This window comes from Lissotriton vulgaris, chromosome 2_1 (genome assembly GCF_964263255.1).
Source record: "Lissotriton vulgaris chromosome 2_1, aLisVul1.2, whole genome shotgun sequence".
In the NCBI taxonomy this organism is placed as follows: Eukaryota; Metazoa; Chordata; class Amphibia; order Caudata; family Salamandridae; genus Lissotriton; species Lissotriton vulgaris.
The window spans coordinates 812,711,042-812,734,399 of NC_141687.1; the positions used below are offsets into that span (position 1 = coordinate 812,711,042).

General features: G+C 47.4%; 1 protein-coding gene across 2 annotated transcripts in view; it reads left to right on the forward strand.

The window, feature by feature from the left end:
• The window catches only part of RBM45 (RNA binding motif protein 45), a 453,234-nt gene that overhangs the window by 394,441 nt on the left and 35,435 nt on the right, over window positions 1-23,358 (forward strand). For both annotated transcript variants that reach the window (XM_086956199.1, XM_086956200.1), the window contains one exon: window positions 17,228-17,434. In XM_086956199.1, the coding sequence (XP_086812325.1) occupies window positions 17,228-17,420 (193 nt within the window). In that variant the 3' untranslated portion in view covers window positions 17,421-17,434. The remainder of the gene's footprint in view (window positions 1-17,227; window positions 17,435-23,358) is intronic.

A 23,358-nucleotide genomic window follows, 5' to 3' on the forward strand; every position in this document is an offset into this window, starting at 1 on the left:
GGCATAGTGTGCAGGGTGAGGATGATAAACATCTGAGAAACTCCCTGTCTGACTGGTTGAGCATGGGCTGTTCAGTTTGTGGCAGACCAAAACACAAACAGGGTGGAAGGGTCTGTGCAGGAATATGGCTGGTCAAAAGAGGAGCTCCTGAGTGTTTGTGAAACAGAGAGGTAAGTCATGAAGGTATAGCACAAAATGGTGGAGTGAATGGCAAGATAACAGATATACTTTTATACAGAGTACAAAAATGGCTGAGCGAGTGTCAAGATAAAGTCTAATTTCCACAATTGGATCTAAGAGCCATTCGCCAGGCATTGAAAGCCTTTCTTCCTTCCTCCAGGGGAAGGCTGGATCAGGTGTTCACATACAACACTCCGGCCATGTGGATTTACAACAAGCAGGGCAGGGTGGGGTCGTGGACCCTTTGTCTAGAGTTCCTAGGCCCTTTGGACATGACTGGATCGTCAGGGCACTTTTCTGGTGGTTCAGCAACTGGCAGGTTCTTTGAACACCAGAGCAGATAACTCAACCGTTGATGCCTCGCAGATCCCAAAAGGTATCTCCATTTGGAGGTTGGTACATAGTCTCTTTGGAAATTGTGTAGAACCTTGTTTAGATCTGTGTAGAGGCATGTGGGCTGCTGAATTCATATCTGTGCATAGATCGCCGCCTAGTGTTGGGTCCGAATGATTGCAACTTGTTGTCCTGGAAGAGTCTTCGAAGTATCACGAGATAGGTGGCTCCTCCCCTGGACTACAGTGCGCATGGGCATCCTCTCCATCCTCAGATTGTTTTTTTCCGCCATTGGGTTCGGATGTACTTTCTCGACTCTAGTTCGGAAACTTTGTATTGACTCTTTCCTAAGGCCAAAAGGTCTTCGAAGCGTCGGTATTGTCTCGATCGGTGCCTGTTTCTTTTCCAGTTCTTCGAACCGGACGTCGAAGGCTGCTCCTCGCCTTCGACACCAAAGGCCAGACTACGACGACGATGGATCGGAGCCCGTTCAAACGATGCCCCGTCTGTAATTCAAAATACCCCCACATTGATGTGCACCCAGTGTGCAATAAATGTTTGTCCCCCGAGCATGACGAGGGCCAGCTGTATGGCCTGCTCGAAGTTCCGCTCCAAGAAGACGCTTAAACTTCGACGTGCAGCAAGACAGTCAGCGCAAAAGTCTGTGCCCAAGCCGGTCAACATCTTCGAGGCGAAGAAGAAGAAGAATCCAGTGAGGAGCCAGGCCCAACCGCAGTAACGGGGCCTATAACTTCCTACGGCTCAGGTCGAGGCATCGCCAAGAGGCCTTAGCCAAGATCTTCCTTTACATTCTATAGCCCCGCATCCAAGCCAGGCTAAGAATACATCGAAGGAGCCATCGGTCGATTCTTCAAAAATCGAAACCGAAACTACTTAAGATGGTGGTCGGTTCGACGCCAGTCAAATCAAAGACTAACGACGACCCTTTGGCGTCGAAAAGGGCCGTCGCCTCAAAGACTGGAGCGTCAAAGCAGAGCTCGACCGTCAAACACGTCACCTCGACGCAGACGACGCACAAACATGGCGACAAGGCCAAAGGCCTCCAGACCAAGAAGGCCGTCGAGCCGAAGATTTCAGCGCTCCAGCCACTGCTGAGCAAACAACTCGAGTCGTCGAAAACCAAAGCCGACCCGAAACAACAAGTGTCGACGCCTAAGGCCGGGCATGCTACACACCAGGAGCTCGAGTCGACGCAATCAAGCAAGCGTCCTTCTGAGTCGCTGAAGCAGCTCGAATCGACCACAACGACGAGCTCCAAAAAAGTCGGCCACCCTCCGATTAAGTTCGGTCTTCCGCCAACGGCTCGAGCAAAGCATCTCTAACACCACAGAGGCACCGACCCTTCAAAAACGTCGTTGGTGCCTTCGAAGCCCACCCCTGAAGGGGTTGTGTTCCACGAACCCTCGTACGACAACCAGTCGAAACTCTTCATCTACTCTGAATCGGGCAGGCTAACAATCCATAAATGGAAGATCGCACCTGAACATCCCTTGGAGGGTTACAACATTCCTCCTAAATGGAAGAAAGACTGAGCAACCTCACCAGTTCTCTTTGAACACATTCAAGACTATCCACGACAAATGGCATATTCTCCAGCACAAAGCAAGGAGGACATGGGTGAAGATTATGGTCAGGCGGCCTTCACTTATCACGCTGACACTGATCAGGACGAACCTCAACAGTGGTCTGAGGCTGTAGATCAAACTGTAGATCCTGATGATCCACAAGCTGCACCGGACGCTCAGTCCTACAGCGTCAAAACCTCGCCAACTGAGGACACGGCGGCGTTTAACGCTTTGATAGAGAGGGCAGCCCTCAACCATGACGTGGAAATGCATGCAGAACATGTGGAAGAAGATTTCTTATTTGACACTTTCTCCACCTCTGAAAGATCCACTAAGACTTTGCCTATGATTAAAGGGGTCCTCAAGCATGCTGCGGACATTTTCAAAGAACTCACAAAAGCAAGGGTTATCAAACAACGGATTGAAAAAAAATATAGGCCTGCTCCAGTGGACCCCACCTACATCAAAGGCCAGCTCCCATTGGACTCCCTTGTAGTGGCCAATGCCCGCAAGAAGGCAAACTAGCAAACTAGTGGTGACGCTCCTCCTCCGGACAAAGAATCAAAGATCTTGGAGACGTCAGGAAAGCAAGTGGCAGCACAAGCTGCTAATATTTGGAGGATTTCAAATACATAGGCCCTGTTGGCTAGATATGACGGGGCTCACTACGACACACTAGAACAGTTGTTGCAACACCTGCCTGATGTTTACAAGGAGGGAGCGGAAATGATCGTACAGGAAGGGAAGTTGATTTCTAATGCATCCATCAAATGTGCACTGGATGCGGCAGACACAGCAGCTAGGGCCATAAACACTAGTGTAATGCTAAGACGTCACGCATGGCTCCGCATCTCTGGGTTCAAACCCGAGATTCAAACAACTCTGCTCAACCAGCCGGGTAACCCAGACTTCCTTTTTGGTCCCCAGGTAGACACAACCCTCGAAAGAATAAAAAACGGACACCGACAGCAAAATCCATGGGGGCTCTGCAATCTCAGCAGTTTCGGGGTAGTTCCTTTAGCCCCTCCGGTAATAGGGGAGCCTCTAGAGGACAGGCTTTACAGCAGGCCCAGAACACCAAAGGGAGCACGCAATCCACCTATACAAAGAATACCAGGGGTGGATACCGTGGGAACAGCGCCAAGGGCAGAGGACGTGGCAATAACAACGCCAGATCCTCCGCTCCCAACAAACAGTGACGCCTTGTCACTGCCCCTCGACCATCTAACACCTGTCGGGGGAAGACTCCAGCAGTTTCTGCCAGTCTGGGAAGGCATTACCACGGACAGGTGGGTGAGACAACTTATCCAATACGGCTATTGTCTAGAACTAACCTCCACCCCCCCCCCCCCCCCCCCCCCCCAACATACCCCCAAGGCACCGTCCTATGTCCGCAGAGCACATGCACTTATTGAAGCAAGAAGTACACTCCATGCTGCAAAAAGGGGCAATAGAGCTCGTGCCTGCAGGAGAACGTGGTACAGGAGTGTACTCTCTGTACTTCTTAATCCCAAAAAAGGACGGATCCCTGCGGCCCATTCTAGACCTCAGACCCCTCAACCAATACATACTTTCAGAACACTTTCATATGTTAACCTTACAGCAGGTCCTGCCGTTGCTCAGTCAGGGCGACTTCCTAGCGACCCTGGACCTCAAGGATCCATATTTCCACATTCCCATTCACCCAAGTCACAAGAAATATCTCAGGTTCACCATCAACAATCAGCATTACCAATTCAAGGTCCTGCCTTTCGGGGTCACCACTGCCCCCGGAGTGTTCACCAAGTGCTTAGCGACTATGGCTGCGCACCTTCGAAGACAACATATTCACGTCTATCCCTACCTGGATGACTGGCTTGTTCAAGCCAAGTCAGCCCAGCAGTGTGCCAGCCACATGTCGCGCACAATTCACCTCCTTCACAGTCTAGGGTTCTCACTCAACTATGCAAAGTCGCACCTGCAGCCCGCTCATGTGCAACAGTACCTAGGGGCGACATTGAACACTCTGACGGCAACAGCGCAGCCGAATTCTGCCAGGGTCAACAGCATGCAGCTGCTCATCCGGAGGTTCAGGCCTCAACAATCGCTCCCAACGAAGGTGTTCATGCAGCTCATCGGTATGATGGCATCCTGCATATTCATAGTCCCGCACGCGAGACTGCACATGCGTCCCCTTCAAGAATGCTTAGCACGACAGTGGAACCAGGCTCATGGGCATCTAAAAGACCTAGTGTTGGTGACTGGTCATGCATACAACTCTCTGCATTGGTGGAATCCACAAAACCTTTGCAGGGGACGACCGTTCCAAGAGCCTGTCCCACAGATAGTGCTAACGACGGACGCATCTATCCAAGTCGGGGGAGCGCATGTCCTCCATTACACGGTGCAGGGACTATGGACAACACAACAGCAGAAGATGCATATCAACCTGTTAGAGCTGATGGCAATCTTCATGGCACTGAAAGCGTTCAAGTTGCACCTGTGCAACAAGGTCGTGTTGATCCGGACGGACAACATGACTGCCATGTATTACATCCAAAAACAGGGAGGCACACACTCCCCGCAGCTATCTCACCTAGCCCAGAGCATGTGGAAGTGGGCCATTCAAAGGAACATCTTCCTCATGGCGGAGCATCTCCCGGGCGTAGACAACCAGATGGCGGACCTGCTCAGCAGGCACAGTCATCAGATGCACGAGTGGGAAATCCACCCCTCGGTGCTCCAGCCATACTTCCAGCAGTGGGGTCATCCAGAGATCGACCTCTTCGCCACAAAAGAGAACGCAAAATGCCAAAGCTTCGCCGCCAGGTTCCCACACCCGCAGTCTCAGGGCAATGCGATATGGATGAACTGGTCAGGCAGATTTGCGTACGCTTTTCCCCCAGCCCCACTCATACCGTGGTGGTGCGCAAACTGTGGCAGCACTCCATGACGCTCATTCTGGTTGCTCCAACGTGGGCATGGCAGGCTTGGTACACCACGTTCCTGGAACTTTCAGTGGTGCCTCACCAACGACTGCGCCTCACTCCCAGCCTCCTTACTCAGAGCCACGGAGACATTCAGCACCCAGATCCGCAACAGTTGAGCCTAGCGATTTGGCTTCTGAGGTCATAGTTTGGCTACCTCAACTTGCCCCCTGAGTGTATGAACATCATCAAAGAGGCAAGGCGACCTACAACTAGGGCGTGCTATGCAGCCAAATGGAAACGTTTTGTCATATACTGTTCCAACAATGACATTAATCCGCTAGATGCGTCCACGCAGAACATTATATGTTACTTGCTGCATCTGTACCAATGCAATCTAGCGTATAGTTCCATTAGGATACATTTAGCTGCCGCTTATCTTCAGAACAGGCAGCACCTTTCCCTTTTCAGAGTGCCTGCCATCAAAGCCTTTTTGGAAGGCCTTAAAAGAGTGATCCCTCCCAGACACCCTCCTTCGCCTGTCTGGAACCTAAATATCGTTCTCACCAGGCTCATGGGGCCCCCCTTTGAGCCTCTCCATTCTTGTGAGATACAGTTTCTTACATGGAAAGTAGCCTTTCTAATAGCCATCTCATCGCTACGAAGAGTCAGTGAGCTTCAAGCCCTGACAATTCAAGAGCCCTACCTACAAATTCATGCTAATAGGGTAGTGCTGCGCACCAATCCCAAGTTCATGCCAAAGGTCATCTCGCAGTTCCACATTAATCAAAACATAGAACTGCCAGTTTTCTTTCCAAACCCAGATTCAGTGGCAGACAGAGCACTACACACCTTAGATGTCAAAAGAGCTCTGCTGTATTACATCGACAGGACAAAAGACTTTAGAAAGACTAAACAACTGTTTGTTGCCTTCTCTCCACAACACAAAGGCAACCCTATTTCCAAATCAGGTATAGCCAGATGGATTGTTAAATGCATACAAATCTGTTATCAAAAGTCTAAATGCACTTTAACAGTTCCCCCAAGAGCGCATTCCACACGCAAGCTAGGGGCATCCATGGCTTTCCTAGGTAACATTCCTCTGGAGGATATATGTAGAGCAAGTCAAGTCAAGTCAAGTCATAAAATTTGTATAGCGCACTACATACCCAGAGGGTTTCAAGGCGCTTAGGAAGGGGAGGAGGATTATTTGTCAAATATCCACGTTTTAAGCTGCTTTCTGAACGCTAGGTGGTTCTGGGTGAGGCGAAGGTAAGCGGGGAGTGAGTTCCATGTTTTAGCAGCTAGGTATGAAAAGGATCTGCCTCCCATGGTGGTCTTGTTGATGCGAGGTACAGTGGCGAGGGCCTGGCTGGAAGAACGTAGTTGGCGGGAGGGGGTGTAGAAGGACAGTCGAGAGTTGAGGCAATCTGGTCCGATGTCGTAGAGTGATTTGTGTGCGTGGGTAAGCAGTCGGAAAGTGATCCTCTTATTGACGGGTAGCCAGTGGAGGTCTTTAAGGTGACCAGAGATGTGTTCGTTGCGTGGGATGTCTAATATGAGCCTGGCTGAGGCGTTTTGGATTCGTTGGAGTTTCTTCTGGAGTTTTGCGGTAGTACCCGCGTAGAGGGTGTTTCCGTAGTCTAGTCGGCTCGTGACCAGAGCGTGGGTGACTGTTTTTCTTGTTTCGGAGGGGATCCAGCGAAATGTTTTTCTGAGCATGCGAAGAATGTTGAAGCAAGATGAGGATACGGCGCTGACTTGTCTGTTCATTGAGAGTGAAGAATCCAGGATGACTCCAAGGTTCCGAGCGTGGTCTGTCGGGATGGGTGCTTTTCCGAGGGCTTCCGGCCACCAGGAGTCGTCCCAAGCAGAAGGGGATGTACCTAAGATGAGGACTTCTGTTTTGTCTGAGTTCAGTTTCAGACGGCTTTGTTTCATCCATTCGGCAACTTCTTTCATTCCTTCGTGTAGGTTAGTTTTGGCGGTGCTGGGGTCATTGGTGAGAGAAAGGATCAGTTGAGTGTCGTCCGCGTAAGAGATGATGTTGAGGTTGTGTTGGCGTGCGATGGCCGCGAGGGGGCTCATGTATACGTTGAAGAGGGTGGGACTGAGTGAGGATCCTTGAGGTACGCCGCAGATGACTTCAGAGGCCTCGGACTTGAATGGAGGAAGGCGGACTCTCTGGGTTCTTCCGGTGAGGAACGAGGTGATCCATTCAAGTGCTTTTCCTTGGATTCCGATGTTATTGAGGCGTTGTCGAATGCTGCAGAGAGGTCGAGGAGGATGAGGGCGACTGTGTCACCATTGTCCAGTAGAGTTCGAATGTCGTCTGTTGCTGCGATGAGGGCGGTCTCAGTGCTGTGTTTTGCTCGGAAGCCAGATTGTGAGGAGTCGAGGGATTTGTTGGCTTTGAGGAAAGCGGCGAGCTGGTTGTTGACGGCTTTCTCGATGACTTTGGCCGGGAATGGAAGAAGCGAGATGGGGCGGTAATTTTTGAGTTCGGTGGGGTCCGCTGTTGGTTTTTTCAGAAGGGCGGTGAGTTCAGCGTGTTTCCAGTCTTCTGGGAAGGTAGCGGAGTTGAAGGAGCAGTTGATGACGTCTCGGAGGTGCGGTGCTATGACGGAGTCTGCTTTGTTGAAGATGTGGTGAGGGCATGGGTCTGTGGGGGATCCTGAGTGGATGGAATTCATCAGGCGGATGGTGTCCTCAGTGGAGATTGGGTTCCAGGCGTTAAGGGTGTTCACGGGGGGGGAAGATGGTCAGCAGATGGTGGGGTGGGTTGGTTTCCGGGTTGGTTGTCAAAGCTGTTGTGGATGTCTGCAATCTTGTTGTGGAAAAAAGAGGCTAGGGAGTCGCAGAGGGTTTGAGAGGGGGTGATGTCGATGGAGTTGGCCGATGGATTGGAGAATTCCTTGACGATGTTGAAAAGTTCCTTGCTGTTGTGGGCGTTGTTGTCGAGTCGATCCTTGAATGCTGTTTTCTTGGCTTTCCGGATCAGTTGGTGGTGAGTGCGGGTGGCGCTTTTGAAGGCGTCCTTGGTGCTGGTGGTTGGGTCTTTTTTCCAGGCCTTTTCAAGGGAGCGGCAGAGTTTCTTGGACTTCTTGAGATCATCGTTGTACCATGAGGCTTTCTTGTTGCCAGGTTTGCTTTGACGTTTTTTCAGTGGTGCTAAGGTGTCGGCGGTGTTGGATAACCATAGGGTGAGGTTGGTGGCGGCTTCGTTGGCGTTAGAAGAGAGGGCTGGGGAGTTTCGAAGGAGCGATGCGGAGATTTGGTCCGTGGTGATTTTGTTCCAGTTTCTTTGCAGGGTAGGTTGGGAGTGGTTGATGGGTTTCGGCTTGTTGTAGGTGAAGTGAACGCAGCTGTGGTCGGTCCAGAGGAGAACCGTAGTGTGGCTGAAGGAGACATGATTGCTGGATGTGAAGATGGGGTCGAGAGTGTGACCTGCGATGTGGGTGGGGGAAGTGACTAGTTGTTTAAGTCCGAGGTTGGCGAGGTTGTCCACGAGGGTGGCGGTGTTGTGGTCGTTTATCTTTTCAAGGTGAAAGTTGAGGTCTCCCAGAGCAGCCACATGGACCACCATACGTACATTTACCAAACACTACTGCGTAGATGTACACTCCAAACAGCATGCTGCTGTAGGACAGGCTGTTCTCAGAACTCTCTTTCAGACTGCTGCAGCTGGCACGGGCAACCGCCGATAAGGAGGTAACTGCTATTTATTCTATGCACAGATATGAATTCAGCAGCCCACATGCCTAGAAAGGAATATGCTACTTACCAGTATGCATCTGTTCTTGGCATGTAGGGCTGCTGACATTAATATCGCCCACCCTCCTCCCCGGTGCCTGTCGCAGCTGTAGCACTCAGAATAATTCTCAGGCATGGTCATCACTTACTGTATTACACTCCATCTCTGCCACAATGGCAAAAAACAATCTGAGGATGGAGAGGATGCCTATGCGCACTGTAGTCCAGGGGAGGAGCCACCTATCTCGTGATACTAAGAAGACTCTTCCAGGACAACAATGTGCAATCATCCGGTCTCAACACTAGGCGGCGATCTATGCACAGATATGAATGTCAGCAGCCCTACATGCCAAGAACAGACGCATACTGGTAAGTAGCATATTCCTTACTACCGATGAGCACATGTAGTGTCAGCACTTCTGTGCGCTGGAGTTTCCATGGTGGCTCTCGCTTGGACACGCATTTTATCTCAAGTGGACTTCAGGACTCCTGTACGCCTTTTCTTCCGATACCACTCTTGCCCAGAGTTCTTAAGAAGAGCAGGATCAACCAGATCCAAAACATCTTTGTGGCTCCGGCTAGGGCAAGAAGTGCTGGGATCCCGTACTCCTGAGCACGAGTATCTGTGTTCCAATCAGGCTGTCCCTTTGAGATGATGTCCTGTGGCTGCAACAGGGCAGGGTTGTTCACCTGAACCTGCATGCTCTCCATTACATGATTGGAGATTGAGCGATGACAGCTGAGGGTATTTGGCCTCCTCCCGAAGTGTGTGATGTTATTCTGGCAGCCAGGTGCCCCTCCTTGAAAACTATTTACGTCTGCCAATGGGACATAATTGTGGCTTGGTGTGCTGCCAAATCTGTGGATTCCCTTTCTGCACCCTTGTCTGAATCTTATTTGAGCACAGTTAGAGGGCAACTTTTGCCCTTTCAGCTTTGTTATGATTGCTGAATCAACCCTCACTATTCAAGTCCCCCTTTGTGACTCGTTCCCTGAAAGGTTTACAGCACGTTTCCCCCTACATCATTCCTCAATGGAATCTGAATTTAGTTCTCTCTTTTTAACGTGTTCACCATTTTTGCCCTTGCACAGCTGCCCCCTGAGACTGCTGACAATAACAGCCTTCCTTGTGGCTATAATATCTGTCAGGAGGGTCAACGAATTGCCACAAGCGCTCCCTGTTAACCCTCTTTAGGACCTGTCCCTTCTCCGTTCCCAAAATGGTCACACTGTTTCACATTAGCCAAAACATGACACTTCCTCCTTTTTTCACCCTCGGAAGTTTGGATCCAAGAAGTGTTATTATTCTACATGGATTGCACAAAAGACTTCTAGGTGGACAATCCATTCTTTTATTAGATTTGTGAGTACAAAGAAAGGAAAGGCAGTCCACAAGAAAACCATATCCAGGTGGACTGTCCTCTTTATATAATAATCTGCTACACAATGACCAAGAAACAACCCCCTGTGGGCTTGAGAACTCGTTCCATCTGAGCTGAAGTTGCTCCCACTGCTCTAACTTGAGTTCCAGTTACTGGACATCTGTTTGGCAAGCTGCATCAGCTTCACTACACATATTTGCCAAGTATTACTGCCTGGACAGTCCGGTTCGACGTGATGGGCATTTCACCGGTTTGGTCTTCAGAACATTTGGGTTTGTGACAGATTTGTAGACCCTCTTCCGAAAAGAGATTGCTTTGGTATCTGTTCTAAAGTAAGGAATCCGGAGCTATGAGTCTCAATCAGATTAACAAGTTACTTTCCTTCAGTAACACTTGTTTTGCAGCGTGAATCTTTCTGGATTCACTATGCTGTGCATATTCCGCGGTCTTGTGGTTGGGTCCGGATTCATAGTCTTTTCTTTTTTTTTTTTTTTTGTAGCCCTTGTGGGCGTCGGCGTCACACCTCCTCGGGTGCGTTTCCGGTGACGTCGGCATGCTTCCTGCGGAAGCTCCCACTCTTGGGCGCCATCTTCAGATTCTTTTTTCCGCGGTCGGGTCTGGATCGTTCCCGTTAGGCTCAAGACATTTTGGAGAAAGTACTGAAAAGAATTGAAGTTGGAGAAGATATTGGAAGAAGAAGACTAGAGAAGACTTCGCAGAACATTGACGAAGAGAAAAGAAGGAGAAAACCTCGAACTTCGACGTTCATCGACGTCCACGCGGTCAGGGAGGCCTGAACGCTTGAGGATGGACAACACGCCGTTTAAGTTCTGCCCGAACTGCAGACACAAGTACGCGCAGAAAGACCAGCATCCGGTTTGCAACCTTTGCCTACCGGTAGAACACAGAAGCGAGGGCTGCAACGCCTGCTCCGTGTTCGCCCAGAAGACCCTTCGTGTGTGGAAGAGACCGAGGGTAGCACACGCCACCCTCGAAGGAAAATCCCCGACGCCATCGCTGTACGAGCTGGGGATGTCCTCGGAGGAAGAGGACAACGCTGCCGCCGAAGAAGACAGCTACACGGTCGTAGGGACCGATTACAAGAAGACACCTGATAAAGTAGGAGACTCGACGTCCCACAAGAACACGAGAGACTCTGAGTCTCGAAAGTACGAGGGCAAGAGCCCGAAGGGGCCGACGCAGAGACATCTGCCGTCCGCGACCACAAACAGGCCCAGCGGATCCTCGGAGAAGGAGTCCCTGGCGCCGAGAGCTGTTGATCAGCAGAAGGCGTCGAAGATCGTCGCCGAAAGGGACCGATCGACGTCGAGGGAGAAAGACCCTAAAGCCTCGGCGCCGTCCAAGGACCCGAAAGCCAGTTCGACGTCCAAGTCATCGACGCCGAGAATATCGCCGCCGAGCCAGGCGACTAAGAGAGGGGCCGAACGTTCCGAAGCCGAAAACGCGGCCGAGATGGAAAGGAAAAAACGCCGGCTACAAGCCGAAATGGCAAGCCTCTTACAGCGGAGAAAAGATTTCGACGCCGAGATGAGTGCCTTCACGATTCCACACAAGACCAAGCACGCCGTGCTAGATCTGGTCGAAGAGGAAGAAGAACATGTCGACAGCCATGGGCCTAGCGACGAGATGGTCGACGACCAGGGAGGTGAGGAGAATCCCTACGAGGATTACACCTATGAGGAGGAAGAGGGCAGTAGGTTGGACGCCGAGTCGGCCACCTCTGACCCACACAAGGAGGATTACCTAGATGTCGACACCGAGAGCCCGGGGGAGGCGGTCGACTCATACCCCTCGAGGCCCTCGCCGCCGGTCGACATCGGGGCATACAACTCGGCGATACAATCTGCCGCAGCTGCATTCAAGCTAAAGCTTGACGAGGAAAGGCAGAAAGCAGACTTCCTGCTAGAGACTTTGCTCCCAACACAAACAAGAAGCCAGTTCCTTCCAATGCTCGAGAGCGTCTTGGCTCAGGGAAAGGAAGCATTCAAAGAGCCCGCAACATGCAAGGCGGTAACTCCCAGAACAAAGAAAAATTACAAACACTCCTCAAAGGACCCGGCCTACATTCGGGGCGAGGTCTCCGCAGACTCCATTATCACGGCCACAGCTAGGAAGAGGGCGAGCGTATCCACTACCTCTGGTCCACCACCGGATAAGGAGAGCAAGAGGATGGATCTGGTGGGGAGAAGGATCGAACTGACTGCCGCGACCCACTGGCGCATGGCTAATTCCAACGCCCTGATAAACAGGCACATGTACCAGATCATAGAGGGGCTGGGGCAGTTGGTGAAGGACCTACCCCAGGAGGCCAGGCAGAAGGCCGAAAAGTTGATTGAAGAAGGGAAAAACGTGGCAAATTCTTGCCTTAAGACGGCCCTGGACGGAGCAGACACCACCAGCAGGCTCATGATGATGGGTGTCACGGAAAGGAGACACGCCTGGCTCAGGATCTCAGGGTTCAAACCCGAGGTACAACACAGTATCCTGAACACACCGTTCAACGGCGAGACGCTTTTCGGAGCACAGTTGACGAGAAACTCTGCCAACTCAAAAAAGATAACGAGACGGCAAGATCCATGGGGGCATTGCAGTTCAGAGGCAACAAAAGAGGCACCCCGTCACGGAGGCCCGGCGGGAGAGGTGGAAACCAGCCAGGTACATCGCACCAGGCCTTACAGCAAACGCAACAGGCAGACTCGCAGGCTCAGCAAGGTCACCAGAAGCAGTCCTGGCAGTACCAACCAAGAGGTGAGTCCTTTCGAGGGAGAAATGGACGTGGCCAGAATAGAAGAGGGGGGGCAGCAGCCCACCTCGAAGTGACTTCAAAGACCTCCGGGTGCCCGACCACAGAAAGGATCCCAGGGGGCACCACGTACGAAGGGGTCAGGACAATCTAAACACCTACGACCACATGACACCAGTGGGAGGAAGATTAAAGTTTTACCTCCAAGAATGGAGAGAAATAACATCAGACAAATGGATCCTAAACATTATCCAATTCGGATACTGCTTGGAGTTGGAGAGAAAGCCAACTAGCAGAAAACCAAGGGGAAAGCCACCAGCAAGAGAACAACTGGCGAGGCTTCAGGAAGAAGCACAAGAACTTCTACAAAAACAGGCCATAGAAAGAGTTCCCTTCAAGGAAAGAAACAAGGGAATATACTCGACGTACTTCCTAGTACCAAAGGTAGACGACAAGATGAGACCCATCCTAGACCTGAGGTTCCTCAACAAATTCATAAGAACACAAAAATTCAAGATGACCTCCCTGCAGGAGGTGCTACCGCAATTGCAGGTCGGAGACTTCATGGTCACGATAGACCTCAAGGACGCCTACTTGCACATACCGATGAACGAGAAGCACAGACATATGCTCGGGTTCACAATCGGAGGAGGCCACTACCAGTTCACAACGCTAGCCTTCGGACTAAAATCAGCACCGAGGGTATTCACGAAGTGCCTCGCGGCAGTCGCAGCGCACTTACGAAGACAGGGGATACACGTATACCCTTACCTGGACGACTCGTACCAGAAGTGCAAGCAACATGCATATACAGTGACGAGCACGCTCATAAACTTGGGGTTCTCCGTCCATTGGAAGAAATCATCAATGGAGCCGGAGCAAGTGAAGATCTTCCTGGGGGCAGAGATCAACACCTTACAGGGCAATGTGTTCCCCAGCGAGAAGAGAGCAAGGGCACTGGTCAAGGAAACTCGCCTCTACCGGAAGGGACAAGCTCGGACAGTGAGGACTGTGAGCAAGATCATGGGGATGATGGCATCATGCATCCACCTAGTGCCGAATGTGCGGCTCCACATGAGACCCATGCAAGAATGGCTCCAGGAACAATGGTCACAGGCTTCGGGCAGTTGGGAGGATCTTGTGGTGGTGACGCACGCAGTGCAGAAGGAGATGACATAGTGGACCATGGAGAACTTAACAAGGGGACAGCCTCTAACACCCCCAACTCCGACAGTGACCATCACCACAGACGCATCCCTGAAGGGATGGGGCGCTCACATGGAGGAACTCAAAGTGAGGGGTCTTTGGACGCCAGCAGATGCGACAAAGCACATCAATTACCTCGAATTGAAGACAATCTTCCTTGCACTGAAAGCCTTCTAGACAAGACTGTACAGGCAAAGGGTGTTGCTGCAGACAGACAACACCACGGCGATGTTCTACATCAACAAACAGGGTGGAACAGTCAACCACGCTTTCAACGCTGGCACAGGAGATATGGAGATAGGCCATCCCTCTCCAGATAGGCCTGCTAGCCATACACCTACCAGGGAAGGAGAACATTCAGGCAGACTGGCTGAGCAGACAGACATCGGCATCCCACGAGTGGGAGCTCAATGCTCAGGAGATAAGGTGGCTGTTCAACAGGTGGGGAACGCCATCAGTGGACCTGTTTGCCACACGCCAGAATGCGAAATGCCGAAACTTCGCATCCAGACAACACGAAGAAGGGTCCCTTGGGAATGCCCTATGGATAGACTGGTCCGGGACATTTGCTTACGCTTTTCCCTCGATACCACTGATACACAGAGTACTGCGCAAGTGCAGAGCGAGCAACATGACCCTGATACTGGTCGCGCCACAGTGGGCGAGGCAGACATGGTACTCGCAGATCATGGAGATGACACAGTGTGCACCCCACAGATTCGGCAGAAGAAAAGACCTGCTCTCCATGCAGAACGGAGAGGTGCTGCACCCAGAACCAGAGAGCATGAGCCTAGTAGCATGGCTCCTGAGGACATAGTTTGCACATTTGAGACTGCCAGAGAGCACCCTCAGGGTCCTTCGGGAGGCACGAAGGCCCAGCACACGGAAGTGCTATGTCGCTAAGTGGAAAAGATTCACGATGTGGTGCAGGCGGGAAAGACTTCACAATAAAATGAAGAAGGACTCCACAGTGCTAAAGTGCCTGACTCACTTACTGGAGAAAAACCTCAGCTCGTCCTCCTTGAGAGTTCACTTGGCAGCTATAGTGGCCTACACAAGGGGTGAGATGGGCAGACGCTTCTTCACATCACAAGTTGTCAAGAGGTTCCTGGAAGGAGCGAAGAGGATCGCACCACCCAAGCATGTGCCACCACCAGCATGGAAATTAAACGTAGTCCTGACGGAACTCATGAAGGAGCCCTTTGAGCCACTTCACAAGGCCTCCTTACAGATGCTAACTATGAAAACTGCTTTCCTGGTTGCAATAACGTCCTTACGCAGAGTGAGTGAGCGAGCTGCAAGCGCTAACGCTACAGGAACCCTACTTACAAATACACAATGATAGGGTTGTGATGAGGACCGACCCACACTTCATGCCGAAGGTGGTGTCCAAATTCCACATGAACCAGTCCATACAGATACTGAGTTTTTTCCAAAAACCAACCACTAGCGCAGAGCGAGCTCTGCACACCCTAGACGCCAGAAGGGCGGTCATGCATTACATTGAAAGGACAAAAGGACATAGGAAAACGAAACAGTTCTTTGTGTCGTTCGCCAACAGTTACATGGGCAAGGCAGTAACTAAGACCACTATTGCACGCTGGATCGCACAAACAATCCAACTCTGCCACAAAAGGGCAGGACAAGAACTGGCAGAGGGGACACGTGCCCACTCCACTAGGAAGAAAGGGGCTACAATAGCCTTCCTGGCCAATACACCCTTACAAGACATATGCCTCGCGGCAACATGGGCTTCGGTGCACACATTCACGAAGCACTACTGCGTGGATGTTCAGATGAACAAAGAAGCACAAGTCGGACAAAGGGTGCTCCAGCATATATTCAGAAACCAGAGCTCATCTTCCACCCAGCCGCCACAGAAATGAGAAACCGCTACAAAATCTATGCACAGCATAGTGAATCCAGAAAGATTCACGCTACCTGATAAGCCCGTAACTTTTATGCCACACAAATGATGAAGCCACAGAAATGGTGAAGCAGTCTTTCATTTCGCTTGGGCACCATCCCCTCGCCCAAAAGAAATCTCTCTGTAGGCAAAGATTTACTCTTTCGGATTAAAGTAATAAAAATACACTGACCTTTTTTACTCTGTCCAAAACATATTGGACATTTTCTGTTATGACTCTCAGTTTATTACGTCACCTAAAGGCTGGAAATTATGTAACTTGATTGAACTATGTTCCTTTGTCTCCACCGCAAACCAGGACTTTGAAAACGAATCTCCAAATAGGTGTAATGAGTGGTTGGTATGTTTTTTTGAAATGGAGGAGGTGTGAATTAAATCAGTGGCAAGTATGCAGCCTCGATTACCTGGGTAACTACCTTTTTTTTTTTACAGAGTTTTATATAGCGCGAACTTGACCCAAAAAGGGTATCAGAGCGCTTTACATAGCACCAGTTGCATTACATGAGGACACATTAATTTTTGTTAGGCACGGGAAGATTAAGTGATTTGCCCAGAATCACAGGATGTTCAGCGTCATTGCCGAGACTCGAACCCAGTTCCCCAGATTCTGCATTTAATTGTATGACCTATTCAGCACTTGAGAAGTTCCATGTGTACTGTACTAAATAAACTTTTTTTTTATTAGATGACTGCTTCGCTAGTACTGCTTTTGAAGTTCTCGATCTTTGAAACGGTACCGCTCCCTTATTCTGCTGTCTTAGTGTTCAGTCTGCGTTCTGTCCTTGTCTTTACTTAGGATTGTATTCAGGTCATTGCTCTTTTTGTATCTATTTTAGACAAAAAAGACCCAGCAAAAATGGGAATGTGTAATAAGAGGCACTTGATTTTTTTGTACTGATTCAGCTTATTAGTCAACACTGGGTAAAATTAGGCAACGCATACTTTTAGTGAAAGAACATGTCCAATAACGTTTCCGACAGTATTGAACTGTTCTGTAGGTAACAGTAGATGGTGTGTGACGAAGAACCCACTTCTTATTCTTGCACAGTGAATGGGGTCTTGCAGCACACTCCACAACTGCTTACAGGAGCATGGTTAAAACCGGATCTGATCAATGAAGTAATTAATGTCTGCATATTTTGCATGATTTGATGTACAAATTCAATATGTTGCTAATTTATTTTTTTCAGCCGATTTGGACACCTAATAGAGGTATACATCGTTCAAGGAAAAAATGTGGGATATGCAAAGTTTTCTGACCGTATGAGCGCAGATGATGCTATTACAAGTTTACATGGAAAAATTGTCAATGGTGTTAAGCTCAAAGTGATGTTGGCAGACTCTCCAAACCACGAGTCCAGCAAACGACAAAGAACATACTAAATTTCTCAGTATGGGTAAGTACTAGGCAAAGTATTCTGCAGAAGCTGGTAGTATTTAGATGCCTGTCTTTTATCATTAAGATATCCGTATGCATCAATCTGTGTCTATTGACTAGAAAGGGCATAGAAGTGTGAAATGTTTTCTTTCACTCAAAGTAAAGGATGCACGTTTGTTAAAATAGACCTCTCATCTACAAACATGCATATTTTGCTTGTACATGAAGTCAGTTTTGCTGACTGCAACCTGTACCTCTGGTCATCCTAAATGCTGCATTGAGAGTTATTTTCTCTGTTTTCATTCTTTATTTATTTTAAGTTTCAGATGCAACTACGCAAATAACTTAGTTCGTGAATTGTATTTGTCTATTTTTTAATACTATGATGCTTACAGTCATGTTTCTCTATGTACCTACCTTTAGGTCTGTGCATAGTGGGAAAGATGCTTTTTCAAACATGAATATATCCCCTACATTTTACTTGCTATTTTGGGTGCATGCTTCAAAATATTTTCAATTTCAATTTCCAAGAATTTGTGCCGCTCTTCTAAATTACTGATCTCTGTACAAGTTGTGTAATTTGCATTTATTTTTAGGATCCTTCTGGACAAGTTTGAAAAGAAAGCAGTAATGTGATTTTTTTAAATATTTGTATTCCTTCTGTAAACATGCAAGCCCCTCCCACTTCTATTATACTATTTCACATGAAAGAAGTGAATGGGCTGTGTGGATTACACAGACCTAGTGGCATCTGCTGTCCCATCCACATTCTAAACAGATGCAATTTGTTTTTGTATGACATTTGTCTGCTTTTTTCCGGACCAATGAAATGTTGCCCACTGCTGGTATCTTAAAAGCCAACCAGTTTTTATTTTACACATTTTCTGAAGGATGTCATCCTAATTTGATTGGTCCTCTACAACACTTTCTTTCCTCCCGTACATGCTGTGCTGCTAGGCCTGATTTCAAGAAACAGCAAGCTCTGCCTTTCACTTTTAACATTACTGTCTCCATACCAGTATGGCTGCTGGTTTCCTATCAGGAAGAACGTCCTGCGTGTTTGGGGCTTGATTTGGAACAGATATTTATTTATAAAGTCAGTTCTGTGGTAGCTACAGTGCCACAAACACAAAAGCTGACAAACCTCTCCTGCAGCACAGAAGATGGGGAGGAAACAGAGCCACATAGAACATGTTGGACAGTTGGGCTCCCACCATATAACAGAAGAAATATGAAAGTGCCACTGTTTTACAACATTGGCACCATCTTAGTGATTTGAGTTACATGGTGCAGCAGTTAGCAGTTTAGTGATAATGCACTTTAAAACCACTTTGTTTGCATTCTAATGTCCTAAACCTGTACCAAACGTGTAGGTAGTGTACTCCAGGGGAACCATTAGAGGATTATTTTACTATGTAGAACTGTTTGTACCACCATAGTACAAAAGGCATCACAATTAAAGTACTGGACACCTAGCATCAACCACATTGTTTAGTGCTCACGCAGAGCCTCCCAGTTCTCTCTATTGGTCTGTAGGACCTTTTCTTAAAGAACTTCTCCGCCCACCCCAATGGGCCATAAGTCTTTTCCCTGTTCATGGATACATGGATAGTGGCATCTTTTTAAATTGGAGTCTTGGCGCCTTCCTCAAGATGCCATTGGGCTTTACCCTTTTCAGGGCTGTATTTGTGTTTTTATTAATTTATTTTTTATACCATCACATGTTGAACTAAGGCACAAGTTCCAAGTCACTGGATTCCAAGTACTTCTGTTTGATTATCGGTGGCCCATAAAAACTGGGAGCACAAAAAGGAGTATACAAAGGGTTAAATCCATATTTAAAACAAAAGTCACTAATTTGGCCTCCTGGCTATTATCAGTTGTGTACCTCTGTCAAATCATTGTAACATATGTTCTTGAGAATGTAAGCAGTCTTTTCTCGTGTCCGCTATCACTGTATGGTGGTGATAACAAGGAATACGACCCTTGCTCAGTAGTAATGTAAGTGTATTTGTACATTTGCCTTAATTAATGAGTTATTGGGCCACATTTATTTTCATGACATATCATAAATATATATTTTCATAGACCGAGCAAAGGGGAACAGTTAGCTTCCACTTTGCCTTTCCATTGGCTAAATAGAAAAATGCACTAGGAAAAGTCTATAATAAGGCATTGCTTTGCTTCCAACAGACAACCCTTTGCTAACACAATGCACTATTATTTGGTTTCTTTTGTGATGCTGAATGTGACCGCACACCACAACTGTTGTTTTTTCTTGAGTTTACCATTAAATAACAGCATTGATTAATGTGCGACTTAGTCGCTCAGTTGGATTCAGTGGAACCACAGTACATAGGTACTAAATGTAGTTTATCCACCTGACTAAATTGTATGATATGTGGCATACCCATCATCTTCCTGTGCCTACGTTCCCAAAATGGGATGCGCCACAAGGCAACTAATCTTGCCGTGTGTGGTTTACAAAAGGACTTGCTTGAAGCTTAAGCAGTTTTTCTGTTCAGCCCTGAGGTGTGATCTTGTTCTTTTGCAGAACAGGTGAGGTGTTGTTATGGCAACGAACTTCTTCCTACAAAACCATCAGATAGACAATTTGTATAAAAGTGATCTTAATGCACCGAAATGGAAAAAACAGCACAAGTAATTCATAGCTTTAAAAATAACATAATTCATTTCCAACAGCCTATCTAGTGGAGAATGTGCCCTCATACCCATGAATCCTTGCAACTTACTTTTTTCCCTCCTGTTTCCCCTAAATACCTCCATCAGGTCAAGGCAGAATATTTTGTTCTCCAGAATTTGATCTGTCATTGATTCACATGCTTGTACCGTCCCAGTCATCAGCTGGGTCTCCCGCTGTAACATTACCATAGCAGTATAATGGTAAACATAAAATACACAAAGGTGATGTGAGGCAGCTTGCAGTAAGTCTAACCAATGGCAGTTGCTCAAGGTAGCATTCTAACCTATCATTCTTTTGCCGATCTATGCAACCTCAGTTTGTGCCCCAGCCATATGCAAATCAGTTTTGAGTCTGCTCTAATGGGATCAGTCCACCCTGGACTGCCAGACCACCTTCAACTGGAACACAAGCAACACTAGACGGGTTTTGCCCTAATTGGGGCTTTTCAATCGAGTTTAGTTTGGTTCCAGTAGCACAGTGAGCAGGGGACCCACATCTGGGAATACCTCTGGGCATACACATGACCAATTAGGGTGTTACTTCAAACACAAAAGGTGATGGGAGAATACTTTCAATAAGTCTAATCACTGGCAATGGCTCGAAGTGGCATTTCAACCATTTGTTCATTTGCCCCTAATTCGGGCTTTTCAATCGGGTTTAGTTTGGTTCCAGTAGCACAGTGAGCAGGGGACCCACATCTGGGAATACCTCTGGGCATACCCATGGCCACTTAGGGTGTTACTTCAAACACAAAAGGTGATGGGAGAATACTTTCAATAAGTCTAATCACTGGCAATGGCTCGAAGTAGCATTCCAACCATTTGTTCTTTTGCCCACCATGACATCTCAGTTTGGATCCAGCAATATGCAATGGCAGGGAACACAAGCAACCCTAGAATGGTTATACCTTGATTGGGGTTCTTAAGTCAGGTGTAGCTTGGTTCCATTTACAGAGTGGGCAGGGGACCCACACCTGGACATCTGACTGAAGATCTGATCAGTTATTACTAGCAGTAAAGATTTCTCCAAAATGACTACCCATCAGAAAATAAGCTATAACCCAATGGTTGCATCAGGAATAGTGTTTAGTCATTCAAAAGTAGGCAGACCACTTTATGGCCCTGATAAAGTGCTCTCCACAAAAAGTGTCTCTACTTGTACAGCTCTGATCACTGGAGTGCCTTTGACAGACGTAGGCGGGGAAGTAGCATTGACAAATTGACACACCTATTTAGGTTTAACAATACAAAGGGACACAGCAGTGGGACTTGCAGCTCATTTCCTCTATTTGAGTACGGTGAGCCCAATTTTGTTTACCCACCATCTACTGTTAGTCTTTTATATTACGTAGATGTACTGCTTATTGTTCTGAATTGTACCTGAATAAATGAAAGATCCAATGCGGAAGAATACAGTTACTTATCTGTAACAGTTCTTTAGCTTTGGTATCTTTCATATATTCACCTGCAGCACACCCTCTTCCCACAAGAGGCTCATCTGCTATTTCAGTAATTCACACTGGTGATACAATGGGGCCCATGAGGTATGGTCTTCATGTGGTCTCGCCTCATTGGTTAATGTTTGGTTCTTTTTCAGTGAGGTGAGTAGTCTGCTTAAGTGACATTGTTTATATCCTCTTTGACTATGTTTAACTGAAAGCTATGATGTTTGTGTTACTGTTGGACTTTCAGCTCGACCATTTTAGACCACTACTGGTTCAGTGAATATCTCCTGTGTTGAAAGGGGTAGAACTCTCATAGAAATGGGGAGATTGGTGTGGTTGTGTGACCTTACCTTGTAAAAAAAGTCACAAACCTATCTTGGGCCCAGTCAGGCTCTTTTATAAAACCTTAGCTCAACCGTAGGTAGCAGTCTTCAAACAGTCAGGCTTTAACAAGGATCTAGTGGAAAGCTTTTAAAAGTACCACAATAATCAAATAAATAAGAAACACAACACAAAAGAAATCTTACACCATTTTATAAAAATGGGCCTTAATTCTGTGAATGTTTATACACCAAAACAACTGGAGATCCAGATTTTTAAATACATGGTAAATGGCTGCTTTTTCCCTCAAAATGTAGGCGGGCATTGGTCACTACAGTGGTTAGCAGTTACTTTAAAAACTTTTGAAAACTTTTTATGAACGTGTGTTCAACTACTCTGGCCCGCCTTGGGCAGCTAACTCTGACAAGGAGCAAGTCAAGGGGGTGAATAAGGCCTATATAGTTACCTTTCAGTCAAAGCAGTCTCCATTCCAGTTTCAGGCTCTATTGGTGTACCTCTATAGAGCAAAAAAGAGAGAGACGGGGCAAACCACTGATGTCCCGCTCTTGCCAACATAATGTTAAGAAAACAAAGATGAAATTGTTCTTGATGCTGTAATGAACCACGAGTTCAACCCTTCTATACTCCTGAATGGAAAGAACTTTCCAAAACAACCTAACAGAATAGTGGTTCAGCACCCACAAATTAGTTGTGACTTGTTGAAATGCATCTATTTTATGCATAAGTTTCTATGTCAAACAAGGCAACAATATTCATGACGATTGGTACGGAGCCACAACAAATGCATATGAAGATGGTTTCTTCTTTCAATAAATCTTTTAGTCTTTTTTTCTTCTAAAAATCACATCAGCGATCAGTAGCCAATTCATTTTCGTCTGACAAGGACTTCTTCAGGGGTGCAAAAATATGTACAGAAAACAAACCCTTATTTACATTTTGTACAAATATTCACAATATGTACAAATATTTAAAAACAATCTATTTACAATCCTAAGAAGAGCAGGCACTTAAATGTTATAATGTTGACAAGTAAATCCTCTAACTTCAGTTATACATGTTATTTCTTCATTGCATTTTCTGACAATTACAGATACGTATTCATGTTTTCGTATCAGCCATGTGTCCAACTTGTATATTAAATATAATCATAAGGGTATAGGCAATTTGTATTTGGTTCATTAATCAGATGGCTCTGGACTTTTACAAAGAAATGACATCAAATCAACCTTGATCATACATCAAATCAACCTTGATCATTGAAGTGCAGAGGGATCACCAGTAGATTATAGAGAATTTCCTAAGACCAATTCAAAGTCAAATATGCAAATGTCAGTTATTACATAAGGTCAGACATGTAGCCCTGTATAAGCAAACCTACCTTCAATATGTACGTTAGCGACACTAATCCATCTGCGCCCGATGAATTTAAAAGTTTATCAGAAAGTATCAACTT